General features: G+C 39.5%; 1 protein-coding gene across 7 annotated transcripts in view; it reads right to left on the reverse strand.

The window, feature by feature from the left end:
- Nucleotides 1-18,877, reverse strand: part of tp73 (tumor protein p73) — a 92,817-nt gene that overhangs the window by 36,692 nt on the left and 37,248 nt on the right. For all 7 annotated transcript variants that reach the window (XM_002933855.5, XM_031905928.1, XM_031905927.1 and 4 more), the window contains one exon: nucleotides 9,070-9,315. In XM_002933855.5, coding sequence (XP_002933901.3) covers nucleotides 9,070-9,315 — 246 coding nt within the window. The remainder of the gene's footprint in view (nucleotides 1-9,069; nucleotides 9,316-18,877) is intronic.

Raw genomic sequence — 18,877 nt, forward strand, 5'->3', positions numbered from 1 at the left:
TGGTATAAACAGCTTTTATTATGTTAGCACCGTTCCCTACTACAGGCAACTGTAGTCAAATGAGATCAAGGGTCAATATTATCTGTTGACAATTAAAATGCATGCATTTTGCCTGTTTGAGAAAAACAGAGTACAATGTGGAAAACATACAAACCCCCTGTACATAATAAAGCATGTCTCTACCCAAGATATATCCCCAATCTTCCCTGACCTGGAGCAGTCCATTGCTGGATGGCCTTCTTCCTCTTATGTGTGATATATACAGTATAGCATGTTGAGGGCATAATGGGTGATCACCAAAGGGTTAAAAAGACCAACTTGAATGCACAAGCAAACAATAAGGATTGTCAGACATCCAACAAGCCTGAGCAGCTTTATACAGCATCTTATTACCATCACTTGCATCAAAAAAACAAGATTTTTGCATGTCTTGTCATGCATACCAAGGATTTGCTTTTACTCTTCTCCTGAAAACACAAGGGGGGTTTCAGTATAAAGCAGAGGTGCCAAAATAATGACTTCTCATTTTTCTCCACAAAGCTTGCATCTCAAACTCAGGCTGATTTATACCATATCTAAGACCTCTTAATATACAGCAAATTGCTGGCCCATGTGTGATAGAGAAGCAGCCATTGTTTCTAATCAAGAGAAAGATATTGCAGTAAAATCCACCATTTTTTACTTGATATATTTTCTGTGTTAATGATTTTCTCTAACCTTCCCATTATTACTCCAGCCTCCTATTTCTTGTCCTTGAATGTCCAGATGTTGGTGCACTACAACTACTAGTATACCTTCACCCTTGATTACATGTTGACAGATGTTGGAAGTTTGGTCCATCGACATCCAGGGATTCCAAGGTTAAGAAACTGGGCTCTAGCTCTCTGACATCTCTCCTTTATATTAAACAGGTTCAGCTTTCCCGGACCCTGAATGATTTCATTACCTCTGCAGTGTGCCTTGAATATTGTATAGGTCTACTGTGCTATTTCACCATAAGCATTGTGTTGTGCCATGGTAAGGAGTACTGATCTGCATGTACTGTGTCCTGGACTTGGAGGAAGAAGGCTACATGGAAGGATTACAGACGTTTAGTGATACAGGATTGGTGCCTATGGAAGCAGTATAGTAGCTCTGTGCAATAAAAGGTAATACTGAGGCTTTAGTCAGTCCATACAGGCAAAGACAAACCACCATACCGGTCCTCTCCTCAGCTCTAAAAATACTAGTGATTAGGAGGTGCACAATCCATATAATGCAAGGAAGGTGTTATATAATATCAGAAGTGTGGTTCTTAAAAGTGTTTTCACAGCTATTAGTCCTGCCTTGAAAGCTTGTTATCTTAACTATCACAACTGATGTTTAATCTTTGTAACTTTTTTTTGGAATCTCCTGGCTTGGCTTCCTAGCCAGTAGGGGAAATGTACACTTGTCCATTTAAAGTCTTGATATCCACTTGTATATGAACGAGTGGGAGCTGCCACATTGTTGCCTTGACAAAAAAGTGAAGTGACAAGGAGACAGTCAATGAGGACTAGTATGTGTCTGTAAGGGCAAAGGCAGAGTTACTAGTAGCAGCTACTTGTTGTGGCTACAAAACGCCAGAAAATACCCTGCCATAGACAATACCAAAAAAGTGACTCTGCTACAACACATCTAGAGACAATGACCAATAATTATCAGCATTGTCTATTTTTGTTTCTATTTTTGCTGCTACTATTAGCTCTGTGTATCTTCATCCTAAAGGCTTGTGGCACCATGTATCTGTCACTGACTTACAGGCTGCATGTTCAGATTGAGTGCACAGTCAAAGCATTACTGTAGCCTATCAAAGAAACTGAACTGCTTTGAGATCCACTAGAGGGATGCCTGGGAGCTTCATTTGCATCTCTAAGGAATTTAGACCTCTCTGTATGATATAATTATATAGTATAAAAACCTAATACCCACATATTTCATGGAAAAATGGACTGGCCAGTGGCGGATTCCAGCATGTGTAAATCTACACAAGGTAAATCTATGTGCAATCAGCACTGTCTGTAGTAGATTTACATTGATGGTCATCTGGAAGCTCCCACACACACACCAATAAATGCAGAGAAGACACACACTGTTCCCACAAAACAAACTTTGGTCCCGCTACCTAAGAACCTAATTTTAAAGTAAATTGAATAAAAGTGGTGGCCACAGTATATTCACTGATCTCTAAAAAAAAGTCACATTTGATTCCTGAGTAAGTGCCCTAATTTGTACACTGAGACCTGGCAGTTGACTTCCAAGTGACCAATTCTGCAGGGAAATTATCAACTGGTAGAACACTTGGTGGCTTTTTAAAATAATAACTAAATGGAACTGAGAATCTCACAGATATAAGAGCATCTTTTCTTAAAAGGGACCTGTCACCCACACATAAAATTCTGTATAATAAAAGCCCTTTGAAGATTAACATGAAACCCAAATTATATTTTTAATTAAATCATCTATACCTTTTATAAATGTATTTAAAAATCTGAGCTGTCAATCATATATTGCCTGCCCCGCCTCTATGCCGCAGGTATAGAAGCGGGGCAGGCAATATATGATTGACAGCTCAGTTTTTTAATAACAATTACTTTAACTTTCCATTCAGCACTTTCTATACATCACCTACATGGCAAATGCATAAGATTTTGGGGTGCACACAAAATGTTGGCGGCCTGCTGGCTTTGACTACTAAGACTTCCAAGACTGAAAATAAATTCAATAATTGTAAAGAATTATTTCTTAAAGGTGACAGGTCCCCTTTAAGGCCTTATTTACACTTGTGTAGGAATTGTAGTTTGGGTTAGTTAGACACAACATATTACATGTGATAGATCTAGATGTGCAAACGTCTTACAGGTAATCAGAAATGAGCCAATCAAATGAACAAGAATCACAAGGAATGCGCAAAAGTGCATATGGCCTTCCTTAGCAAGAAGAAAAACACAACACTTATAACTAATAAGTATAATCATATTCACTTTTATGTCTATACATATAATTATATTCACTTATAGTTTTTTTTATATAATGCAGACTTTTCCCCAAAAATCCAGGGTTGTTGTGGTCATTGTGGCAGACATGTCAAAGTGAAAGTAATTGTAAGGTATATGTCATGCCAGTGTTTGGCGACAGTGACAGATATGCCAATTATATAGATCAAACTGTGCTGCACCTTTTAACATAGGATCTTGAGGGAACTCAGGAGCTATAATAAGTGGTAGCTGGTGGCAGCCGGTAGCTACAAGGTTCCTCTGTGTCAATAGGCACAACTGTACTATATTCAGAACGGAGGCAGGTCCTAAGCAACCTTTGCTAAATATGGTTTTACACACAACTGAATGCAGGGAAATTTGCATGAATGAGACTGTGCTAAATGACTCCTTATGCCTCAAACCCTATAAATACAAACGTGATGATTATTAAATAATAATGAATAACAATGAATAATGAACATTCCAGTGCATACAATGTACTATGTGGCATATTTATTAAAGAATAAGGCTAGAGCTGCCATAATCCACCGGTGTAAAATTCCACTGCTCTCTATTTACTTCTATGGGATTTTCCGGGGGGATATTCAGCAAAGGGCGAACTCTCTCTTACCCTGTGGTAAATATGCCCAAAAGTCAGCCTCTGTATAATGTCCTACTAAAACAAGCGGCTCGTGCTCCCCTGGAAAAATATGAATTTGTCTTTTTTAGCAATTTAAGCAGCAAAAAAATAATTAAAAGTTCTTATGTGCCTAATGATCTCCGTGTCTACTGGACACCCAGGACTGCCTGACTGACCAATTGTTGGCCTGAAATCTTTTGAAAAGATCAATACAGGCCAACTATCAGCTCTGCCTGATTCAGCCTAAAACGCAGATGGTAACCTTTTAGCAACCTAGGTAAATAAGCAGATCTCCAGGTGTATAGCCAGCTTACCTGCGCTGGTTGCATGTATTATCTGCATTATACAGTATGTCAGTGAATCAACTCCTTTTACCAGATTCACAAAGTTTGATTGTACAGAAAGAGATGTTGTGGATTTGAATTATACTTTTTATTGGCTAACTAAGAAACTAGATAACTCTGGCAAGGCAACCTAACATGGAGTATAAATTGGCCTTCCTTCAAGCTTGAAGATGGCCAAATAGCCCTCTTTGGTTCAGCCAAAGCATATCTCCTCTAATAAGGAGGAGCTATGGTCCCTTTTTTCATCATAAATGAATGCACCATCGTCTGTACCTGCAGGGCAGGCCATTGCGCCTGCCAAGGCTCATTTTTACAGGGTGGCTGGTTCATTGCCAGATTACATTTTCAGGATTATCTGTCAAAACCACCCCTAGGTACCATTCATGCCCAGACAGGAAGACTGGCCAAAATCAGCCAAACTGCCAGATCAAATCTAGACAGGTAGGGGCATATTAAGACAGATATACAGCAGACATATTATGGTATAAGCAATGAACAGTCATAAGACCAGTTGTTGGGCACTGTACCATTAAAACAATTATTTTGGAAATATGAAATATTTCTATCCAGGATGTGACATCCCTGCAGCAGGATCTTGACCAACTGGCAATCTGGGCAGCTAAGTGGCAGATGAGATTTAATGTGGATAAATGTAAGGTCATGCACCTGGGATGTAAAAATATGCAAGCCCCGTATACCCTTAATGGGACTGCACTAGGCAAATCCCTAATGGAGAAGGACCTTGGAGTCCTTGTAGATAATAAACTTGGCTGTAGCAAGCAATGCCAGGCAGCAGCTGCAAGGGCAAACAAGGTTTTGAGCTGTATTAAAAGGGGTATAGATTCACGGGAGGAGGGGGTTATTCTTCCCCTTTACAGAGCGCTGGTAAGGCCCCATCTAGAATATGCTGTTCAGTTTTGGTCTCCAGTGCTCAAACGGGACATTATTGAGTTAGAGAGGGTCCAGAGAAGGGCAACTAAGCTGGTAAAGGGTATGGAAAGTCTCAGTTATGAAGAAAGACTGGCCAAGTTGGGTCTGTTTACACTGGAGAAGAGGCACTTAAGAGGTGACATGATAACTATGTATAAATATATAAGGGGATCATATAATAACCTTTCTAATGTTTTATTTACCAGTAGGTCCTTCCAACGGACATGAGGGCACCCACTTCGTTTAGAAGAAGGGAGGTTCCATTTAAACATTCGGAAAGGATTTTTTACAGTGAGAGCTGTGAAGTTCTGGAATTCCCTCCCCGAATCAGTCGTGCTGGCTGATACATTATATAACTTTAAGAAGGGGCTGGATGGATTCTTAGCAAGTGAGGGAATACAGGGTTATGGGAGATAGCTCTTAGTACTAGTTGATCCAGGGACTGGTCCGATTGCCATCTTGGAGTCAGGAAGGAATTTTTTCCCCTCTGCGGCAAATTAGAGAGGCTTCAGATGGGTTTTTTTGCCTTCCTCTGGATCAACTAGTAGTTAGGCAGGTTATATATAGGCATTATGGTTGAACTTGATGGACGTATGTCTTTTTTCAACCCAACTTACTATGTTACTATGATAATTCATAGGAAAGATCAGTTGGCAGACTGGTCAGTCACATAACAACTCTAGGTGGAAACCAGTCAGGAACATCATTCTTTGCTGCCATTGTTATATTATAGTTCATCTCAGGAATCCCCAATCTTTTTTACTCGAAAACCACACACAGATGTAAAAAGTGTTAGGGCTCTGGCACATGGGGAGATCACTGGTTGGGGATCACTGGTTTATCTGAAAAAACCAAAATTTGTAAACCTGTCCAATCAATCAAAAGACCTGTTCTATTAGGAAGTCTGTTCTAATTAATCCATGGAAACACACCCTGAAAAGGATTGTTGTACCCAGTGACACTAACTGTATATATATGAAGGGGACCATTAACTAATATGTTCTCATACAGTGGAATGCATAAAAAAGCCACACAGGGTGAGATGAAAAAAAGTTAATGTGGAGTCCTAACACAGATCCTGCAACAATTCAAAGTGTATACTAAAAAATGAGCATTAGCTCCAAATCCCAGATTAATTAGCCCTTAGAATCTCCTCTCCCCACTATCAACTGCTTTTGGGCAAGCCCCATCGTTGAGAAAGTTCTGACTCAAACTCAGATTTTTGCATGATTTAGTTAACATGACACAGCCCTCTGCTGGTGAATGCAAACACTTATTTCTAGACAGTACGGCACACTTTCAGTTGCATGATCACATAAAAACTACACTAAAGCCTTTGGGAAAATCTGAAATTGAATTAGGAGATACATTTTTCTCAAATTGACTTTGGCCCTTTATCAGCTACCAAGGCCTTTAATATGACCAGTACAGAAGAATGCATAAAGTCAGGGAAGCATCATTTATACATTACTGTGACACAGCTACCAGCAATTCCAAGTGTTACCTGAAAGCACAGATAATTATAATTCTAACAAATAAGGAAAAAGAACGAAAGGGAACATATTTTTCTTTGCGGTCACTTTTGGTTCATTTTTATAAAGGGAAATTCTAAGGATTTGGCCATATAAAAATCCCAACACCACTTGATTTAAACAGGCATAACAAATCAGGCATATTTTAGGCTGGTTAAACATGCAGAGATGTACACAATAGCAGATACTGGGGGCCCCAAAATATAGAGCGCCCAGCAGGACTGACATACACTCTCAATATATGTTTGTAAAACATATATCTCTAAGGCACTATGACAGGCGCTAAAAATATTCTAGTGTAAAGCCCTGTTATTCCTAGTCATCTTTCTGTACATACAGGCATATAAAGTCAAAATATTTAACAAACTCTTCACCCAAATTTGCAACACCTGTTTGTGAATTTGTTTCCATGTGTCCAATTATAATCTGCTCACAATTGTGCTCAATATGTATAAATAATTATCAGTAGGCGAGTGACTATAGTCCCAGCTAGAAGTGCACATTTTTCTGTCTCTTGTAGCAATAAGAGTGATACAGGAATTGCAGGGATCTTTTATCAGGGGATTTACATATTTCAGTGTATTTGTAATGCAAACAACGTCGTTAAAGCTTCCCACTAATATGTTTATAATGTCACATCAACAAGTAAGCTACCTGCGGATGCATTCAATCATCTACATCACTGATCTTCCTACCTGTCAGCTGGACTAAACTGCACCACGTGTTTCCAGTACATAAACACCGGAGCACAATGGCATCAATCAGTTACACAGGCAGATTTATCAACCTTACCCACTACCTTACTGAGTCCCCTGTGATCCTTTGTGCACATTCTAAAATCATATTTGTTCTTTTAAATACTCCTTTGCGTGTCATTTAAGCTACATTAGGGCAGGCAGGAAACACTGGATATTTGATTCTCTACTCCCTGCACATCCCTGAACTCAGGTGCTCTTAGAATAAGCACTATGGGGTGCACTTTTGCATTTGCTCTAGTACAGGCTTTATAAATGTGTCTCAAAGTCTAGGGAAATTGATTTACCAAAACATACACTACATTGAGTCCTTATAGGTGTATTGTGAGCAAGCTGCTTTGACAAGCCAACCATATTCAGTTGGCATTAGTACTGAGTGCAGCTTATAACTAAAGTGTTTTTTCCACTCCAAATATACTTATTATCAATATATTGGCCCCATGTTTACTTAAAAAACCTCTGATTTCCAAGCTGCAGTCATGAGCTGGAAGGCCCAGGAAGGTGAGAACCTACCCAACAAATTGCATACCCCAAGCCCATGAGCATTGCATGGCTCAGAAGGGCATGCATGGAGGCGCTAACAATATATTTGGATGAAAATGTTGGGGGAGCTGGAAGGTTATAACTGGGTTGGGTAGTTTCCTTTCTACCATAGCATTTCTTTGATAAGTGACTAACTATGCGGTTAATGTGTGCTCATACTGGAAAGTCCCACTGCATGGATGGATGTTTATTCTCCTGCCAGAGGTTAGAAAATAAACGGTTCTGTTTGTGTATGTCTGACAATAGTATCAGCTAAACAGAGTTCATTCATGATGTCAGTAACATAGTCTGTTATACACTGTAAGCACACTAACAAACACCCCAAAGGCCTCCTCTTCTCTATAGATGGCTAGCAGTGAGTCTGGAGGTTTTGGCTAGAGGCACAGTGATTGCCACTTCACTTGCTGAAAAGGAAGCTTCTCTAAGTAAAGGGACAAAATGGGCTATATTTACAGCAAACAGCAGAACTTCCTGCGGCTCCACTAAGTCTTTCATGTGACAGTGATACATAACAAACATCTGCATTGTATGAGATTTAAGGACTAACTAAAGCCCTGCAGAGGAATCTGTCTGTAGGTTTATTATGTCACAGATTCTCCTCTTTAGTGTGGTGTCCTTACTCAGTAGTAGCTATATAAGCTATATAAGTTTTTTTTCCTGTGTTGGACTACCACAGACATCATGGTGCACACAGACAGGTTCTGTCCTACAAAACTCTTAACCTGCACATCAAGGAGCCACACAGGATTTTAGCTGGATACTACATCATGGAGCAGAGGTGAATGCTCTTTATTATTATTAGGGCTGTCGTACATCTTGAATTGTACAACAGCCCTGTGACCTGTGCTAAATCAACCAATTTTACTTTAAAATGGGAAGATCTAAACCAAAATGGGGGGGGGGGGGGGGGGGGGCTGAAATTCTCTTAGTGCAGTAGCTTTTACAAGTAGTATATTTTATGTATACTCACATACTCTTGTACAGTACCCACAAGGGATATTTCATTGAATAACTTACATCATTATATATAACAGTCCATATAGGGGATACAATACTGCATGGCTCACAGTATTCTGAACCAGCCCAAATTGTTGTAACCCTACATCACATGCAAGGCACATTATCCTACAACTCTTATTGGAATGGTTCATACAAAGGATAAGTTATATGATCATTTTGGTATGATCCCAAGAGGAATGTCCGTAAAAAACTCACATTACATGGGTAACTCCTCAGTACCTGTGCACATAATATGTACCCCTAGCAAGAAAAATAAAATGATGCCCTTTATTTTGTAAAGGAGAGTAGCAAAAAAGCTGCAGAACTCACCGTCCATGTGGCTGACTTGGCTGTACTGGATTGCTGGAATGTCACCTCAAAGTTGTGCGTTCCTGGGTAGTCTGTATTGGAAGGGATGACAGGGGCAGGTGACATGGCATCAAACGTGGAGCTGGGCTGGGAGTAGGGGGAATGCGTAGGAACATTCGAGGTATGGTCAGGGTTATAGGGACTAGTGGAGGCCGCTCTGCTGCCGATACTCTGATCCATGGTGTTGTTCAGCAGATTGAACTGGGACTGCAGTAAGGGAAAGGGGAGGAGAGAAAGAAGTAAAGGTAAGATTGATAGAAGCATCAGCAGCAATTTAGGGCTCAGGGTATCTTATTACAGAATTCTTAAAGGTCTTGCTTGCTTAAGAGACATTCAAAACATTTCCCCAGGGTTTTTTCTTTTCTTTCTCTTTTTTTTTTTTTTTTAAACAGGTCAACACTTGTGAGAGTGACAGACTTTGTTGTGAACTCATTCAAAACACAGGAATACCTCCATGCTAGCAAAGCACTGGGATCTTGGGATATGTTGGAACATTAGCTACTAATTTTAAATCATTAGCAATTTTCCAAAACCAGCTAAGAATGCAGGATATCATTTTAAAGGATAACAACCCATTTTATCTATTTCTGAGATTTTCCATATATTCCACTTCATATACAATCTGCATTTCAGCTGAGATTTTCATTCACTGGATCCTTTTGTCCCTATTTATGAAATTAAAAAAAAATCACCATTGACTAGAAGTCGGGAAGATGCAATTGCACAGTCAGTGAAGCCCTAATCTAAGTGCCTAATAGGGATCTTTTTTAATGTGTCATTTAACATAACATACAGCTATGGGATCTGGAATGCCTGGGTCCTTACCTAATTTGGAGCACCATAGATTAAGGCTACTAAAAAATGCTTAAGGCGGCCATAGAGATGCCAACCGAATGATTGGAGCAGCAGGTCGACAAATAAAAAATCTCCATCATAACAGATAATCTTTAATGCATCAGGATTGCAGAACAGCCCCAAGACTACCCATACATGCTCACATGGTCCCCAGTATGATTTTTTTTTTTTGTAACTTACAATTTTTATTAAGAAAATTAGGGGGTACAGAAAGGAAAAGGGGAGGGGGTTAGCAATTTCACTTCCACAGGTGGACAGAGCATTATAAAACATGTTATATCCTTAAATTATACATTTGTCGTCTGTTACACTCATATATTGAAGTGAGAAGAAAGGAAGAAAGAGGGAGAGAGAACGAGAGCCCCAGTATGATTTTAATCAGCCTATGTATGGCCACCTTCAAACATATCCAGGATACAGATACTGTATTAAATCTATTGCTAAGTCACAATTCCTTTAGGGCTCTGGCACACGGGGAGATTAGTCGCCCGCAACAAATCTCCTGTGTCTCGGACGACTAATCTCCCGCATACGCGCCGCCGGGTTTGCCATCCCACCGGGATTGCCATCGCCAGGGGGATGGCAATCTGGGGAGATTAGTCGCCCGCGAACAGGGAGTTTTGTTGCGGGCGACTAATCTCCCCGTGTGCCAGAGCCCTTAGGGTAAAGACACACAGAGCTAGTAGCTAGGAGCAGCTACTTGTCATGGCTACTAAAAAAGACAATGCTGATCATTTACTGATAATTGTCTCCACGTGTGTTTTACCAGAGGCAATTCTCAGTATTCAGTATTGTCTATGGCAGGGTATTTTCTGGAGTTTAGTAGCCTTGAAAAGTAGCTACTACTAGTAGTCCAGGGTGTGTTCACCCTTACAAGCCACAAACCCCTGGAAAACAGCGAACAGCAAGTGTTTTTAGGTATAATATGACCGTCCAAAATTAGGGGCCACTTCGTGCATCAGAATCCCACAATGTGCAAAGCAGCCCTGACCTCAGTGATACAAGTGTTGGGACTCATAATTTTCTGCATTAAGATTTTTCTGCTCTAAGACATTTTTATATTATTTGTTCTCAGACACTAAGGGGCTGATTTACTAACCCACGAATCCGACCCGAATTGGAAAAGTTCCGACTTGAAAACGAACATTTTGCGACTTTTTCGTATGTTTTGCGATTTTTTCGGATTCTGTACGAATTTTTCGGATCCAATACGATTTTTGCGTAAAAACGCGAGTTTTTCGTATCCATTACGAAAGTTGCGGAAAAAGTTGCGCATTTTGCGTAGCGTTAAAACTTACGCGAAAAGTTGCGCATTTTTCGTAGCGTTAAAACTTAACGCTACGAAAAATGCGCAACTTTTCGCGTAAGTTTTAACGCTACGCAAAATGCGCAACTTTTTACGCAACTTTCGTAATGGATAGGGAAACTCGCGTTTTTACGCAAAAATCGTATTGGATCCGAAAAATTCGTAAAGAATCCGAAAAAATCGCAAAACATACGAAAAAATCGCAAAGTACCGATCATTACGAAAAAAACGCAATCGGACTCCATTCGACCCGTTCGTGGGTAAGTAAATCAGCCCCTAAGAATTGAAATAGCTATCTGTTAGAGTACAGCCCCCCCAACACCCGTTTTCCTTCCACCTCCCATTTTCTCCTCTTTCTTCTTTGGCTTCTAAACATACCAATAAAAGGCACTTAACCTTAATCCTGCTGTCATTGTCTCTTGCTACAATGCACTAAGTACACATTTTAGGGAAAAGTAATTCAATCTCTTTCATGTCTGGAGCCGCCAATCTTATATTTCATATTTGGTAGAATACCATGTAAATCTATCTATCTATCTATCCTATGTTGTGTATATATAGTTTATAAGTAGTGTGGAAGCTATACAAACAAAAGTCTCCAGAAACACAAAGTACTGTTCTATTAAAGTTATACTCAACTCCCACCTCCACCGCAAAATTTAGATTTTCATCTCTGTCAGTTCAAAAAATATGAGGCATCACTGCATCAGTATTTACCGTACTGAAGTTCACATGCATGTATTATAAGAGCCTGAAACAAGTGTGTTCAACCAAGTAACAATGAAGCAAGCCCCCTAGTGACAGAGAGTGAGAAAGCAGGAGGTTTGGACCATTCATGCACCATTCATGTTTTAGATGGTTCTTGGAAGTATGGCAATGCATATAGCAGTATAGTAGCCTAGTAACTCTACTTTAGCGACTAAATGAATGTTTGTAGATATATATTTTCCAAAAATATCAGTGACAGTACAGCATGAGTCTGGCCCAAAGAATTCCATATTGTCAGACAGTAGCACTCTGTCCTTTAAGAACTGTGGAAATAAAGGCAACATTACAGATGTCTGCACCACAAGAAGTGACCTCTGAGTATTTCCTGGATAAGGATGTTTACAGATAGAGTTTGCAGTAACTGGAGGGTGAATTATTAAAATACTTTTATTTCATACAAAGCTCTATTTTAATTAAACTGATTCCTTGATACAAATCAGTAATCGAATATTAGTCCAGGCCCATGTCATAAGGAGATTTAATGGCCCCTACAGAGGAAGCACGGCACTAAGCAAATGCTATTATTATATAAGTTATTTACCCATGGGAAAGTTGCCATGCTTTTTTTAATGTGTGAGTGTAAACACACACACACCTTTTAGAACTTTCTTGTGAACAGGCCAATAATAGAGGCATTTTTATCCTGGGCACAGGCCCTGTTGTTAGTATTCAGTCACCTTAGATTTTACTTTCACGCTATGGGGTTCAATTACCCAGTGAGGGGTGCCAACTGCCTGATTGATACTTGCCAAATTGCATATACTGTATATACTCGAGTATAAGCCTAGTTTTTCAGCACCCAAAATGTGCTGAAAAAGTCACCCTCGGCTTATACTCGAGTCGGGTGCCATGGGTCCCTCTAGACTGGCACCCTCTCTCCTTTGTGTGCAAATTAAGCCACCTGCAACCAGACCCTCCAGTGCCCTGGCCTAGGCTCCCACTAGCAATACTTATTTCCCCTCCGGGACCGGGTTTGCTGCCAGTTTGCCAATGTGCAATGAGCGTGGGGTAGTACTCATATTGTTTTTGTTGACCCTCTTCTCCGCTTACAGAGCCAGTTTACTGTTTTTCTTTGAAAAAAATATTGAAAAACATATACCCCACTGATGCCTCAATTAATGTAATTTTATTGGTATTTATTTTGATTATTAAAACTTAGCAGTAGCTGCTGCATTTCCCACCCTAGGCTTATCATCAAATCAATAAGTTTTTCCAGTTTTCTTAGGTAAAATTAGGTACCTCGGCTTATATTCGGATCGGCTTATACTCAAGTATGTATACGGTATGTATATAGTTTTGCAGTTAGTTTTGAAATTCTCCCCAGGACTTAAAGGAATAGTTCAGTGTAAAAATGAAACTGGGTAAAATAGACAGACTGCTCAAAATAAAATGTTCTCAATAAAGTTAGTTAGGCAAAAATGCCATCTATAAAGGCTGGAGTGAGCAGATGTCTAACATAATGGCTAGAACACTACTACCTCCTTTACGGCTCTCTAAGCTGTTAGCAGTCAGTAGCCAATCAATGACTTGAGGGAGGGCCATATGGGACATAAATGTTCAGTTAGTTTGCAAATGAATCAAAAAGCAGGAAGTAGTGTTCTGGCTATTATGTTAGATGTCTGCTCACTCCAGCCTTTATAGATTGCATATTTTACCCAGTTTCATTTTTACACTGAACTGTTCCTTTAAGGGGGGGGGGTCTCATAATTCCTGAACACTTCAGACTTTAAATTGAGAAAGTGCAAGTGCACAATACCATGGCACATAATTATACATACATATAGAGGAATACTGAATCCTCACTAAATAAATGGAATTACTTTTTTATTGCATCTCCTTAAAAGTATGCTGTATCCTCCATATACAGTCATTATAAACAGATATTAAACAATACATTGGTGAGACTTTTACTTTGCCTTTAAATGCAAACAAGCACCCTTTTCTAATTCATTTCATTGCTGGCATACGCACAATATTTTTCATTTTTTTTCCCCTTCATTCCATGTTACTCACACCTGATACTTTTCTCATTTCCGGTTAGTTGTGAGATCCGTCTGTTGCAGATTTCTCATTAGATTAGCTGGGACGTTGCTTTATAATGCAGTGTTGTTCAGACTTGCATTTTTCCAGTTCGCAAATGTACATTTAACAAGAATGGAAATCTGAATTTACGTAGACAGCAAATTCAGGTTCCCCAAAAAATACATCGAAAAATCTTATTGCAAATTTTATTTCTAGCAAAAGCAAGTTGAGGCCCTGCACAGTGTGTGACTGTTTGACCTGTAGGCTTGCAATCTGAATAGGGAGCTGCGGATCCTCTTCACTTTCCTATATGCCAATGCACTAAGTTTCATATTAATCTTTTCAATTTAATATTTCAATAATAAAATTGTTTTTGTCACATTTATGAGAAAAAAAAAATCAGACAAATGCTGTATGGCATATTGAAACTGTAGTAGCAGTCAGCATGTATAGAAATAGCAGGTTCCTTTCTTCCTACTCAGTGAGTCACATAGTACTCACACATTACCGCAAGCAAATTTTATTCTACAAAGACTCAATCATTTGCATGCTTGATTTTATAATAGGAAAACTGCCGTGCTGCATATAAACGGATATCATATAATCTTCCATGCAGTCCATTAAATAATAAATATTATGGGGAAATAAGTAAACAGAAGTGACAAGTGGCAAGTAGTAGGTGTTTTGATTGCTGTCTGTACCATAGCTTTTACACTGACAATAACATCCCTTTTTCCAGAACATACAGCCCCAAGTAAGACTAGCTCACATAGTGTTTTCTTGGCTTCTTTTGGTCGGGTCACACTGTTTATTTTGGAAGTGATGTAAATTCATGGAAAGTAATCAATTTGAACTTGCCAAATACCCATGTGCCTTCAGTTGTAAAGATTCCCGGCTGCTGTAAATGTGGCTGCGCGGTACATTAGACACAACATAAACAAAGTCGTGTGTTTAGCCAAGACATGTGTATTCTCTAGTTCAGCACAGAACAAATACTGGCTGACAGCCCCAGCAAAATATACCATTTGCATATACTGAGGCTATAGCTATGCAGCTGAGCAGGTTCCAGAAAAAAAAAAGGGCTGAAGGCAGAAATCACAAGGAATGCAAAGTAGGGACACTTTAAATGGAGCTAAACAAGGACACAGCTCTTACAGGGTAACATGGGTTGCTTGTGTATTGTCCAGACCCCTTTAAAAGTTGTTCGGACTACTGGTTTTGTGCAGTTGGAATAATGAAAGCAATCAACATATGAAGTGCAAAGGAGATCTATGTTAAAAACTGAGATCCCAGTTGTACCCAACTAAATATGAGAGGTATCTGTTTATATATGTATATAATGCAAGACCTCCTAGGTTTATCCAACACAAGAATAACTATGGGGTTCTGGTTTAAAAAGCAAGCGTGATCAATAGGAAAGATTTCACCATGTGCCAGGGAAACTGCCTATAAGCTTCTCTTTAGGTGGTATCTAACTTTTTTCATCTTATGTCACTTAGGTGGTATCTTATTTTTTACCTACCTTTACCCCTACTTGTTTTGAAGGGGATTATGTTTTACTTTTTTTACTTATGATTAATACCCCATAGTACAACACTTTCAGATTTCTACCTTTTTAATTATTATAAGGAAATAAGCAAGCCTTGGACATTATTTTGAACGTCCAGGCCATAAACTGCAGAAATGACTCTACTAAAATCCCAGACCTATGTAATATGATTTTGTTGTGTGGGTGAGCAGAAATTCACTGCATTGCTGCTTGTCAGAGAGGTAACTGGCCAAGTACTTCAATATCACGTAACCTGGCACTGATGCAGTGCTGCCATTCCTATTTATTCCCCTAACCCTAGAGCCTGCAAGGATGCAAAACTGTAAATAGTCAATGTTTTAGCTTAAATACTGTGGGCTTTGGGTTAGATAGTCACTTGCACAATTGGAAAGCAAATGACTAGTCCTTTAGACCAGGGGTCCTCAAACTTTTTAAACAGGGGGCCAGTTCACAGTCCCTCACACTGCTGGGGGGCCGGACTATAGTTAGTCCTCAAACTACGGCGCCCCCCCCCCCAACACACTGCGTCGTCACCCCTGGCTACTACCTGTCTGCCTCAGCTTGGCCCTTGGCCCAACTCGGCATGTCACTGCGTCACACCACCCGATGCTAATGACGTTGGGACAACGCTGAGGCAGACAGGTAAGGGCATAAATAACCTTGATGGCCATATCCAGCCCGCGGGCCATAGTTTGAGGATCCCTGTTTTAGACTGATTCGCTACCTTATCTGTCCTACTGCCAACGGCTCTACCCTAGGGCCAAACAATCGAATTAGCCAAATATGGCTAACCTAAGGTGGGCATATCAGAAGAAGAACTGCTCATTTGGTGACCTTGCCAAACAAGTGGATTGCAATATTTATGGCCACCTTAACTCCATGTTATTAGGGAAATAATGATCCATACTGAATATCCTATTTCTTGCTGACATTAGGTGGACTATGGTCTAATAAATGCCAGGACTGGATTATTGCCTCCCTGGAGTTAGCAGACATCACTGAACACAGATTTTTAAAGGATGGCCATGTATTTTGCATAGAGTTAATAGATGCTAAATGCAAGCTCCATTCATATATATCCTTACACATAGGCAGAGAAGGAAGGTTCTGGTCACACAATAAGCTTGAATTAATGGAAAAGGTATAGAAAAATAAATGCTACAGACACTATAAGTGATAACACTTTCCTGTTGTTTCTATGCTAATTAATTGTAATCTAAATGCCATTCCCTGTATTTATTCTGCCCAGACTCAGCGTCCCTAGTGTAATATCACTATGGTATCTTAACTGGGTGCATTAAAGGATTATTTTAGATCTAAGAATCTTGACTGAAACAATCAAAGGAGCAGTTATCATATTTCCCACCGCTCAAGGTACTGTGTATCACTGACTGCAATGGCACTACCTTTCTAAGACCAAAATCTAAATATATAGACATATAGAATATGGTTTTCATATGTGCCTGGGGTACTGTTTTATTGATTGAGTCAGGGTTCACTAATTTAATAGATTAATCTAGAGACATAACTTCTCTTCAGCTAAAATCAATGTTTTTACATGTTGGACACATTCTCTAATGCCAAAAGTGATAAAACACACCGGCCCTATCTGAACACAAGCTGTATTATGAGACACATAGGCCTCTTGACAACTTAACCTCAGTTATTTAAAAGAAAAGATCACAGGTTTGCTAGATTAACTGAATATTAATCATATAAGCAAATAGAAGGGAGACGTTCAGAGTACATTTCTCCTCCAACTGATAATTTACAATTGCAGGCACTATCGTTTTTTTTCTCTTTGTGCCAAACTAGACAAATATGTCCTGAAGAAGAGGGTTGTTTTACCAATATATCAGTTGCAAGAATCTGTGGAGACACGATGGACCTGCCCCTTATTTGCTTTCTAATTATCCCTCACTTGAGCTTTGAAAAGCTGGGAGGGATATATTTGTAGCCCAAGGCCTACCACTCACAAAGCTATTTATCAGTGTGGTTATCAGGGGCTTAATGACAACTGGTAAATACCAGCCTTCACAAAACAGGCTTAACTATTTGTCAGGTCACCTATGGATACTCTTCCATATCTTGTTGTATTTCCCAATGAAATCCCAAAATAAGGTGAATTTACAAGGGTACCTGTGTAAACTAAGACATCGACTATAAAAAGTAATGTATTGAAAGTGCTATCACTTTAATTTCTCCTAAATAAATGCATTTGAACAATTACACAAGATGAGACCTGCCCTTAATCTGTGGGCTATTACTTTAAATATTTTGTTTATCACCATCCTCAGATGATGTTCCTGCAAGCCGGTGTTTGAAATCTGCACAGTTCAAACACATCTGCATTCTTTTAGACCACAAGAATGAATGTTCCTGGCAATGGCAATAAATATTTCTTCCTAAAAGGGGAAAAGACAAATGCGCCATTCACGTTGCCCTTTCACTGTGCGATTTCAAACAACGAACACAAAAGCGACTGCTGAAATCATTTTATTATATTTAAAAGTAATATTGTAAGGGTAAAGGCTGCTTTGGCCTGTCTGTCTAGATCAGGTAAAGTTCTGCTCATTTGGAAACCTCACCAAAGGGTCAAGTCTTTTCTTGAATGGCAATACAGTCAGAAAGACAGATAGGAAAGTCTAAACTTTATATCTCTCAGTGCCTAATGGCCGTAGCAACTTTATTATGTAGGGTTTTTACATAGTTTTTATCTGTCTGTGATGAATGTTCCATAAAAGGGGAACTAAACCCCCTTTTACTTTAACCAGTTGGGCCACTGTATAGTACCCCCTTCTAGTCAAACACAGAAGCATGCACCAATCTGGACCCACTAACCTCACTGCACACCTCTGCATTTGGTTGGCAGGTACAGAGAAAAAGATCAGTTTTAGGGAGGTCTGTGTAGGGGCCTTAATGGTTAAAAACATATAGGGGCTTAGTTCTCCTTTAAAACATAGTTAACAGGCTCTGGTGTCTTAGCAAGGTTTGGGGTCCTTCTGGTCTAAAATAATATGGCTGATAAAAACACAGGCAGCAGAATGAACACATCACTAACATCACTAAGGCTGTGAGTATACAAATAGGCCTGCTCCAGTGAGACCTCTGGGAAATAATACCGCAGTCTGGTCTGTCTGCTAAAGAATGAATTTCTTCCCTCATTACACAGTACACTGTTTTCCTCTTATCCCCTTAAACACTGTGTGCTAACATTTCCCAGAAATCTCAGTGGAGACGGCTTTATTGCATGCTGTAATCTAAAACAA

Source organism: Xenopus tropicalis, chromosome 7 (genome assembly GCF_000004195.4).
Source record: "Xenopus tropicalis strain Nigerian chromosome 7, UCB_Xtro_10.0, whole genome shotgun sequence".
In the NCBI taxonomy this organism is placed as follows: Eukaryota; Metazoa; Chordata; class Amphibia; order Anura; family Pipidae; genus Xenopus; species Xenopus tropicalis.